This window comes from Hydra vulgaris, chromosome 13, assembly GCF_038396675.1.
Source record: "Hydra vulgaris chromosome 13, alternate assembly HydraT2T_AEP".
Lineage (NCBI taxonomy): Eukaryota > Metazoa > Cnidaria > Hydrozoa > Anthoathecata > Hydridae > Hydra > Hydra vulgaris.
The window spans coordinates 45084414-45096334 of NC_088932.1; the positions used below are offsets into that span (position 1 = coordinate 45084414).

General features: G+C 29.7%; 1 protein-coding gene across 3 annotated transcripts; it reads left to right on the forward strand.

The window, feature by feature from the left end:
- Nucleotides 1-1894: 1894 nt before the first annotated feature.
- LOC136089443 (uncharacterized) lies at nucleotides 1895-6464 on the forward strand. Of its 3 annotated transcripts, XR_010643057.1 has the most exons (7): nucleotides 1896-3554; nucleotides 3708-3920; nucleotides 4111-5125; nucleotides 5357-5547; nucleotides 5672-5932; nucleotides 6041-6112; nucleotides 6274-6464. XR_010643057.1 is itself a non-coding variant. In XM_065815446.1 (3 exons), the coding sequence occupies exons 1-3, from the start codon at nucleotides 1958-1960 to the stop codon at nucleotides 5106-5108; spliced, it is 2808 nt and encodes a 935-aa protein (XP_065671518.1). In that variant the 5' UTR covers nucleotides 1896-1957; the 3' UTR covers nucleotides 5109-5247. The 3 variants fall into 3 exon arrangements, 1 of the variants encoding a protein (XP_065671518.1); XR_010643058.1 differs by lacking the exon at nucleotides 5357-5547 and having other exon boundaries at nucleotides 1895-3554; nucleotides 6274-6456; XM_065815446.1 differs by lacking the exons at nucleotides 5357-5547; nucleotides 5672-5932; nucleotides 6041-6112; nucleotides 6274-6464 and having other exon boundaries at nucleotides 4111-5247.
- The last annotated feature ends 5457 nt before the right edge of the window (nucleotides 6465-11921 follow it).

Consider the following 11921-nt stretch of genomic DNA (forward strand, 5'->3'; position numbering starts at 1 on the left):
GCCGTCCCAAAGGAGGAGGAGGAGGAGGAGGCAACTGGGTCTGGTTCAGACCATCCTTTTGTAAAAGTCAGACCTCCCTGACTATTACTGAAAAAAGGGGATGCCGCAACTACGTTTGCCCTGGGCGCCTCTAACTCTAGACGCCCCGTGTTTTGGAGCATTGCATTGTAGCATGGCTTACTATATAACAGGCCTTGCTAACGCGCGGCCTGCGTAAAAAACTGGATGCAAGATAGTTTTATATTTGAAAAACTAACAAGCAGTTTTACAAAGTAAATACGGGGGTAGTTTTTTTTGTAACAATAATAATTATAAAACATTAATAAATAATTATTATAAAATTAAAAAAATAATTTTCATTAAAAAATATTTTTAATAAAATTAATTTAAGTTGAATATATATATATATGCATAAGTTTAATATTTGCATAAAATTTACAATAACCAAACACCCGTAATCATTTTAACTAACTTCAAAATTAAAAAAAAAAAGTTAGTTGAGAGGCGAAGGATTAAGCAAAGGATTTAATTTAGTATTTAAAAAATAGTTCGTCTATGTTGTGTAACAAATTGCAATGGCAATTATAATCCTCAGAATAGTTAAAACATTTAGACTTCCAAGAAACATTGAAAAAAGAAAACGTTGGATTGTTATAATACCAAGAGATAGTGTTCCTGATACTAATAACACCGTAGTATGTAGGTACGTGCGTATCTGGCTTTTTACGGCACCGATTTCAAAGTAAAAATTTGTGACCTTTTTTTTCACAGCGTGCTCGAAGTCGGTGTGGTAAAGATGTATTTATTTGTCTTTTTTTTTAGAATTTTATATCAGCTTAGACTTTATTAAAAAAGTAGAATGTTTTATCTTGAATAAATTATGGTTTTTTTTTACGTGTAATAAATTTTTCAGTTTTTTTATTGCTATTTAAAATTTCGTTCCTGTTCTGGCACTGCATTGATATCGAAGGCATGTTGGTACACATTTGAAATTTTCCAGTCAACTGTATAGATCTATTTTCTATGTGCCTGCCAAATTTCATTAAAAAATATTCATGACCAAATACCGTATTTTTCGACCCAGTGGAGGTACCATTTCCACCTCTTTTAGTGTTACTGTTACTGTTACACTTTATAAAACTGTTTCTGCTATTGTTACTGTTGCTTTTTGTTATAAATTCTGTAGTTTTTTTTACAGTTACCAGTGGTTTTCATTCGTTTTTAAAATTTTGTTTCTGTTCCGGAGGTGCGTTAATATTGAAGGCATGTTGGTACATATTTAAAATTTTTAAGGCAACTGTATACATCTATTTTCTATGTGCCTGCCAAATTTCATCAAAAAATATTCATGACCACATGCCCTATTGTTCCGCGCAGTGGAGGTATGTATTTCCACTTCCGTTACATAGTGTTAGGGGGAGGGGCGGTTTTTGACAGTGGAGAATTCAGTATTTTTGATTTTTTTATTCATTATAATGATATATTTTATTAGAACTGTTATACAAACTTTATTTTTAATAGCCTTTTACTACTAAGGGTATTTGGGTTTTCTCTTTTTAAAATTGTTAAATGATGTACACAAAAACTAACAAGTATTAAGGTGGTTATATATTAATTTTTTTTTTGATAACTAACTCTTTTCACCCACCAAAATTAGTGCAAAGGCAAAATTCTGCCAAATAAAATTTAAATTGCTAAAATTAAAATTGTATAACACTATTTTACGATGATTCTGCATAAAATTCATTAAAAACATAAAACAGCATTTTCTCAGCTTTTTCCATACCCATAATTTACCATATAGCCACCTTAAGCTATATATGATATATAAAAATTATACGTATATTTAAAAAATTTTTTATAGATTAATGGCTATTTTTTAAATTATTTAATTATGATTAATAGCTGACTCAATTAAATAGTAGTATTATGATTGTTGAATTTAATTTAGTGCATCATGGGACCTCACAAGAAAACAAATCTTTTTTATGGTAAAGCTAAAACTTATTTAGCTTGTAATTTTCCAATACCAGCTCATTTAAATATTGGCTGTAGAAATGGACATGTACTGCATATATTTGCAACTAACAACGATTCATATAAAGTAACTGTAGAACTAATCGGTAAGTATTTTAACATCAAAATTTGTATAAGTCAGATTCAGCAACTAGTTAGAACATCGAAAGTCTTTGTAAACCATTTTTCACGAAATTCGAAACCATTTGTTGACATCTGCAACATGCTCTTTGCATACCAAATAACAACATCTGCTGTGGCACAAACATCGCAATCGAATGCAACCTCAATTGACTTTCCTACATGTTCTTCATTTTCTTCTCAACAAATCAGTGTTTCATCTGTATCAAATAGTGATCACTTATCTCCTTTATCTCGTCCTACTTTAAAAACCTCTTCTCATGAACCACTATCCAGTTTGAGAGCTGACCAGTTGAGTCCCAGAAAAAAGGTTATGAGAAAGAGATTAACCATTTTGGCAAACGAAATGGCAATTAAGAAGAGAAAGCATAAAGAGGATATTAAAGGTTTAAAAGATAAGACAAAGGCTAGAGCATACAGATTTAAATATCTAAATCAAGTTATTACTCGTAAGGAAAAGTTAATTTCTCAACTTAGAAAAAAATTAAAAGAAAAGTTTTTAAATTTACAGTTAAAAAAACTTCAAAATCATATTTTTTGTTTGAAACAACAGTTGACATCCACGCAAAGAAAATTTTCTTATCAAAAAGCAATGTTAAGCCATCAACTTGCTGAAAAAAATGCTGCAATTCTTGTACTGCAAAATGACATTCTGAATTTACAAGAAGAGTTGGAGGAAATTCAGCAAGTAACACAAAACACCAAAAATGAAAAATGCTACTCAGCAGATATTAGGAGACTTATATATGACATGCTTGTGTGCCAAGTTCCTACACAAAGTGTGCCATCTCTGCTCCGTAAAATTGGGGAACATACTGGCTATCGATTTAGTCAAATTCCACATCGTACAACTGTAGAACAAATGATGCGTGAGCTTGGTGTGCTTTCAGACTTACAGGCTGCTGAGATAGCATTTACAACAAAGGATCTGACACTTGGCTTTGATGCAACAACCCAGGAGGGTGTTCATGTAAATGCTGTGCACTTGACAACAGAATCAGTATGTATGGTTGTAGCTATTGATCAACTTCCTGGCGGTACAGCTTATGACTATCAGAGTCATATTACAAAGTCTATTGATAATCTCGCTAAGTTATATAGTGATTTCTATCAGCTCAAATATACTGACGTAAGAAGCACTATTATTGGGAACATAACAAATACAATGAGTGACAGAGTTGCAACAAACCATGCAACAATCGCAAAGTTAAACCTTGTTTGGCAGAAATCATTAAATGAACTAAACTGTCACCTTCACCCCTTAGACACAATGACCAGCTCTTGTAAGTCTTCACTTAAAGCATTAGAGACTTCAAAAGGGAAACTTTTTGGAAGAGACTGCATTGCAGCAAACATTGTTATACAGCTGAACAAACTTCGCTATAAGGATGCAAAAGGTACTCTAACTAATCTAAACCATTCTTTTACTTAAATATATTTAGTTTTCTGAATAAAATTTCGAGTTAAAATAAGATATTATAACTAGTGCATGTTTTTATTTCACATTCTTCTTGCAATTGCCAAAATGAGCTTTTTTATGATATTCATAGGTGATCCAAAAGGTTTTGTAACCTTTTTGGACCAACACGAGTTGCCCAGAGGATTGCTACCGCGCTATAGAGGCAACAGACTACATATGCTTTTTCACACATGTGGTATTTTGATCCATCATTATGCCATATTGAAGATATTTCTGTGTTCTGGCTTGGCGTTATGCGGAGGTCTGCGAAATAGTTTATTTCAAGACTTTACATCTGAAACAGGTATCTTTTTTCTTTTTTATACCTGTTCAGTTCATTTGATAAAGTGCTACACAATATTATAGGCTATAGAATTAACTACAAATATAGTTACAAATACAAATTACAAATAGACACTTGCAAGATTAACGGGGAGTAAAGACTATTATAAACAAAGATTATTCTTTGTTACTAATTAACTTTTTCACCTTAGGTATCCGTGAGTTGTGTGTTTTAGCTTTAATTGGAAAGCTACTTTCTGGTCCTTGGATGACAAAATTTTATATTGCACCAGGTACGGGACTTGACTACATATCTGGCATTCAGGTAGTAAAAGATGTTCGGAACACTCTTATTGAGAGCAGCAAGAATCCTTTATCTCTACTTAAACGAAAAACTGATTTCTTTGGTAATGATATTGAAGATGTAGTTTTTGATTCAATAATCAGCTTTTGCCCAGTAACTGATGAAATGAGTAAAGCATTAGCTGACTGCCTTAATGCAGTTATTAGCGTCATTGACAGGCAGTATAAGCGGCAATTTGAAATGAGTTCTAATGATCACCTTAAAGACCAGACTAAGTCAGCTAGGCTTCACAACATTGATTCAGAAGAACTTATGGGTATGTTTAGCGCTGCAAAGCACAAAGCTCCAAATGCCACTCTTTGTTTTCTTTCTTCAAAACTTCGTGCTTGCAAAAATAAAACAACTGCTCTGCTATGCAAAAAGCCAAATGATATTCAAAACAAGTTGATATTATGGGCTATCTCTAATGCCAGAAAAAAGCGGTTTACAAATATGCAATGTCATAATGACCTGAAGTTAGAATTGATAAAACGAATAGCAGATAAAATTCAGAAAAAAGAAAACAAAGAACGCAGAAATGTAGAAAAAATATTAAAAAATTGCATGCCTGATCAGGTAAAAGAAATGTTTCCTGACCTAGAAAATAATGAGGCCTCAGATATTGAAGAAATTCTTATTGGAGCTTCTATTGGAAGAAGTATTTGCCACATGTGGTTCGATAATGCCACTAACACCCAGGATGTATATTACGGCAGAATTGTTGGCATTAAAAAGAAAAAAAGTGATGTATATATAGTTTCTTATTGGAAACCAAAAGAGAATGAAGATGATGATGGTGTTGAGTATGATGTGAGCAAATATCAACTTTCTGCAGACATAATAAGTGGTGATATGGTGATAACATAATAGAAATGTGTAATAAGGTATATGTTATTTTAAATAATAGTATGTCTTATAAACTTGCATTAACAGATATTATTTACAGATAGTAGGTTAATCTTTGTTTTTTATAATAAATTTTACAGTGCCTAATGTATATCATATTCTCTACCCTCCCCTTTTTTTAAGATAATGAAAAGATTTATTATTATTTAATTTCTTTTTATGTATACATATATGTATATACATATATGTATATAGAAATGTAATTTTAGGTAGTCGGTTAGTTACCGATATCCAACAACCAGGGTTGACCTGGTTGCAACGAGCTATGGGAAACCAAAGCTCATTTACTATTTGACATAAGCAAATTGCCTGGCTCATGACAATTAATGTTAATCATAATGATGGCTATACATTGTTTCTACCCAGAAAGACAGACTTTTGCTTGCATGGATTGAGAGATGTAAGTGTTTAGTTACAATAAATCAGTACACTCTAGGCAAATGGCATATGCCATTACCAGATAGTTACGCTAACACATAACTTTCTTTTCATTATAACTTATAATCAAATCTATTATATTTCAGGTTAAAAAGTATTGAAGGGTCTACTTCTATCGAATTTTCTGTTTGGTAATGGAAAATGTGTTGTGTATCAGGAGTTAAGTGATTTTGAGTTTTTTTTTAAGTTAGGAAATCATTCTTATCTTCTCTAATTTATAATGGGTTTTTCAGTTATTGTGCTAAATATCTAATATAATTTCTTTTATTGCAAGGTTTTAACTATGATGGCAGCTTGCTACTGTAGATGTTTATCTTAAAGACCTCAAGATTATATTTATTAATTCAGTAATAACAGTTACATGTTAATTTATTATACATTAGTTAATTGTTCGCCTTAATTTTTTTTTTTAATTTTATATATCTGATATATTTTATCTTATCTATCATTGCAAGGTTACGCAACATGATGAAAACCACACGATTGCTTCGATGGATGTTGATCTTTTTCATATCAAGATTAAACCGGTTCATATTTTTTTAGAGATTGATTATGTTTATTAATGCAATAATAACAGTTATATGTTTATTTATTATCCGCGCCATAAGGCATCCTTATTTATTATCCGCGACATAAAGCATCATAAATAGGTATGGCGATTTTAATTTAGGGGTTTACTTTATTTTAGATATCATTGGATGTGGTTTCCTTTGCGTACTAAAGAATCGATTCTTTCTAGCTATGGATGTCACAGTTTTGTTTGCTTCAAAAACTAGGCTTTCTTCAAAGCCACAATTCTGTTAAAAACATTATTAAGCAAAAAAGAAAATAATTATTATACTCTAAATTTTTTGTTAAAGAAGTATGTTTTTAAAAAAATTATTTTTATTTGTTGCGGTTTCTTGGAATTTATATATAGTTAGATAGATATAAGGACTACTGAAGAGAAAATGAAGGAGAGCCGTGGTGGACGTGTCCCCTTCTCCCCCATTGTTTAGATGGATATATTTTTGTAGGTTTTTAGTTGAACTATATGGTGTTTTATGATTATTTTTTTGTACTCCGGCACCTACTGAAATATCACGCCATTTCCGATGTTATATATATATATATATATATATATATATATATATATATATATATATATATATATATATATATATATATATCTTTCATTGAAAATCATTAGTAACGATAAAAATAAGGCGAAAACGCTAAGGCTTTTAATGTATTTAAAGATCACCTATATGCAATTAAACATACGCTATAGAAATCCTATCCTTGGTGCATATTTAATAAAATAAATATATATACCCTTAACCATAAATATATATATATATATATATATATATATATATATATATATATATATATATATATATATATATATATATATATATATATATATATATATATATATATATATATATATATATATATATATATATATATATATATATATTGCAAAAAAACGCGATATTTTTTTATGCATATTTTATAAAATTTTGTTATAAATTTTACTATTACGTTTTAATCATTAAAAATATTTTGTTACTTAAATTCAAAACTTTTTTAATTACGTTTTTTAATCGTTTTGCACATTTTACTATGCAAAATTAAGCGCAAATTAACAATGATTCTATTACAAAGCTGCCGTTAGCCGAACGCGAGTTTTATACGTAAGTTGCATTTTTCTTAAGCAATGCTTCATAAAAAATAATGTTACTTAAAAGAGCATAACTTTTTTTGTAATGATTCTTTTTTCATAAATTTTTCACCATTTTATTACAAATTTAAAGCTCTTTCGAACCATATATAAAACTTGAATAAATAAATGGTTTGAAATTTTTACACACGTACCTATAGTATGTGAAAGACATTGGTCAAAAAATTATTCAACTGTTACTGATTATGGAAAGCTGAGACCTCTTGATGCTCCGTCAGTATTTGATTGTATAAAGCCAAGCTTATTTCCTACTGTACCCATGCCACTTACAAAAACATCGAAAAGTCTTAATAGTGTTCGCTGGCAAGAAGAGGACAAATTAGCAATATTTAATTTACAAGAAAAAATAGAAAGCATTAATGTTTTATATGAAAAGTTAAAAACTAATGAATTTGATTTTGCTATTATTAATTATTTATGCAATGTCATTGCCAATGATATATAATATATTCAGTCTTCAGACTTTTTAAAGGAAAGTGCTATTGCTAGATTTCTTCTTTGCATATATAAAGATCTCACTTTTGAAGCATTTCATTGTGGAGTTAAAATTAGTGTTATGACTTTATCATCTAACCGAGTTTACATTATGAACAAATTTTCTCATATCCAAGAAGCATTAAGATTTTTAAATTGTTGTGAAATAACACCCAAAAAAGAAGTTGTATATCAACAAATTTTGTCAATGAATAAAACATGTATTGGGGAAAAAAAGTATCCAATTGAAACAATTGTGCGAGCATTTTTCATGATCAGCCAACAATCGCATCAGAAAAGATTTTGAACTTCCAAGTTTACGTACTTTAGGAAGAATTACATCTAAATGTAAATCTTTAGATGATACCACTTATATCAGACATATTTTCTCTAATCTTAGAGATGATAGACAAAAAACATGCATTTTACTTCTTGATGAGGTTTATGTTAAACCAATGTTGCAGTATCATGGTGGCATAGTGTTTGGTAAATCAGTTAACAAACCTCATCTGTTAGCAAACACAGTACTGAGCTTTTTGGCTGTAACATTGTTTAATGGACCAAAATTTCTTTACAAAATGTTACCAGTCAGAGAACTTGATGCTGAGTTTCTTTTTGAACAGACAACCCTGATTCTTGATGCAATTAAAAATAATGGGGGCAATGTTGTTGCTATTGTCTGTGATGGTAACAGAGTCAATCAGAAGTTTTATAACTTTTTTGAAAAAAAAGAAGCATGGTGTACTAAAGACAATATTTTTCTTTTATTTGATTATGTTCATTTATTAAAAAGTATACGTAATAACTGGATCACAGAAAAAACTCAAGAACTTAAATTTTATATTGATGGAGAAAAAAAATAGCACGGTGGGTTGATATTATTATTTTGTACAAGCTTGAAACGAAAAACATTGTTAAAATGTCTAAATTAACAGAAGTTTCTGTTTATCCAAAGCCAATTAAAAGACAAAAAGTTATCACTTGTCTGCAAGTGTTTTGCGATGAAACATTGTCAGCATTAAAAAGTCATCCAGACCTGCATGAAAATAAAGGGACGATTATTTTCATCTCTAAAGTCGTTGAATTTTGGAAAATTTGTAATGTTCACAGTCCATATGCAGACATTTGTTTGAAAGATTCTAATCGAGCTGCTATTGCTTCTGCTAATGATGACAATTTAAGCAAACTTTCTGCAATGGGTGATTTTGCAATACAAATGAAAAAAATAGAAAAAGGAAAAAGAGTCAAATTACTAACAAGAGACACTGCTAATTGTTTAGCTCAGACCTGTTATGGTTTGGTTCAGTTGTCAAAATATCTTTTAGATACAACTCATCAGTATGTATTATTAGGCAACTTTACAACAGATTCATTAGAAAAGCTCTTTGGAAAATTAAGACAAGGCTCAGGAGGAACTTATTTTATTTCTGTTCAACAAGTTCTTGAAAAAGTAACTATATACGGTACAAAGTTGCTATTAAAGTTTGAGAAAAGTTCAGTGTTCCAATCTAGGTTCACTCTTGTCCAAAATGTAAATTTTTACCAAGCGAGGGTATTTGCAACATTATTGACAATTTACCTGCTCTGTGTGATTCATTGACTGTTGATATTAAAATGTCATAAGTTTATATTACTGGGTACATTATTCATGAAAATAAAAATCCAGATGATACGTTTAACAATTCCTGGTGACAAAGTTTGTCAATGGGCAACTTACTGTTACATTCTTTTTTATGAAGTATATAATGACTTTTGTCGGTCATCACTGTGTAACCTCCTTATGATGCTATCAGAATTTTATTCATTAGGTATGCAAAGACATCATGAATTAACAATGAAAAATATTTTATTTAATAATTATTGTCGACTCTATTCACCTCGTTCCGACAAGGAGCCAAAGCAGAAGTTGATCAAACTCAGCGCAAAGTAAAACTTTTGCGATGTTTTTAACAAACACTGTAAAATAGTGTTTAGTAAAATATCTAAAAAGCTTGTATTTACTTTTTATTCTCTAAAGATTTTATCTCTTTTTTCTCACAAATTTATTTTTAATACTTAAAAAACCCATTAATAAATTTTGTGGTAAATGCTAATATTAAATTATAGCAAAATATAAATCTATATATACTAAATTGTTTAAACATAATTAGTTTTAGATACATTTAAGTTAATTTAAAATTTTTATAAATGTTATTCGTTAGTTATATTACAATTTTAGTTATAAACAAAATTAAAAAAAAAAAAAAGAATAATAAATTCATCTTTTCACTTTTTATAAGTTACTTTTAGTAGATATATCATACAAATATTATATTCACGCGAAAATCACCTAACTAAAAATGTAAACTACTGCAAAGTAGTATTTTTAATCTTGCCTCCAGTTTTTTACGCAAGCCGCGCGTTGGCAAGGCCTGTTATATAGTAAGCCATGCATTGCAGGTGTCTTGCATAAATTGATGAAAATCCAAAACTATCTGATTTTTGGCACAAAAATAGTTTATAAATAGTTGTTCTTACTATAAAATAATGTCTTCTTCATCAAGTTAAACTTAAGCAATCCATTTTTTCAGAAGATTAAATTTTAATTTTAATCGTATCAAACCTAATCCACGTCCTATACGTGGCACGCGGAAAACAATTTTGAGAAACCTCAATCGTATTGTTAATTTTTTTTTTTTTTTTTTTTTTGTTAATTCGCCTGCCTATGGCCGAGACCTACCCAAGGCTACTATAGACGAGGAGGCTACTTAATTGTGGTTGTAACTCTCTCTGTCAACTCTATAACTCCGAAACACGAATCTTGATGTGCAAGGCCGTTGCGCGGAGAAACAACTTGATATTCAAGTACTAACTCTAAAGACTACATAAGTTTATCAGAAAACAACAAATTAGTTTTACGTAGCTTAACTAAAAACCTTATTAGTTAAGATAAGTAACGTTAAGTTACTTAACGTAAAACCACATCAATTAAGTTACGTAACTTGGTACAAAACCTTAGAGATCGTCCACAATTACGAAAAATTTATTTTAAAAACTGAAGTTGGAGATAATAGGTTCTTTTACACGGCGGCTATTTTGATTTTTTATTTAAATTAAGGCTCTGCGTGTAAAAACTTTAGATCTTTGTTTTGTTTTTTGTGAAAGTTTGTGTTACGTAATTTATGGACCATTAAGTTATGTACCGTAACCCCGGTTTAAGGTACGTAACTTTATAACTTAATACTTTGAATAGCGGGGTGACTTTGAATACAGATCTTTTTTTTTTCTATTTGTAATTATGGCAAGAACTTATGTGAAACTTTTCAAAACTTAAGCATCAAAGTATAAAAAATAGTTTATAATTTGATTATATAAAGTTTTACTTTGTTTATTGGTTGTTATTGTTTCTTTAAAAATGAATTAAATATTTCGGATATTTTTCTCAAAAAAATTAGTCAGAATACTCTGTACACTGCTTCAGCTAATGTAGCAGCTTGCTGTCTAAGTTTATTGTATTCATTTTTTCGCATACTTTGTTTATGGGTAACTTTGAATAACGTTCAAAGTAACCCCACTTCATAAATAGTCAGAAACTTGAAAAAAATTAAAATTTCCTCTGTCATACATGTATTAAAAATTATATTATTATGATTAAAAATTAAAATATTATATAAACAGTAAGTCACACACATCGTTTCTATGTGTGTTTATGTGTGTGTGTGTGTGTGTGTGTGTGTGTGTGTGTGTGTGTGTGTGTGTGTGTGTGTGTGTATCTATGTAAATACATACATACATACATATATACATACATACATACATACATACATACATACATACATACATACATACATACATACATACATACATACATACATACATACATACATACATACATACATACATACATACATACATACATACATACATACATACATACATACATACATACATACATACATACATACATACATACATACATACATACATACATACATACATACACAGATATATATGTGTGTGTGTGTTTTTGTGTGTTTAAACTTTTTTTGCAAAGCACTAATAAACTTTAAATCTTGTATTAAAAATATGTCATATAATATGTGTGTGTACCTTCAGTGTTGTGTTAGATTTGTTGAAAGTACTTTTATTCATCTTTA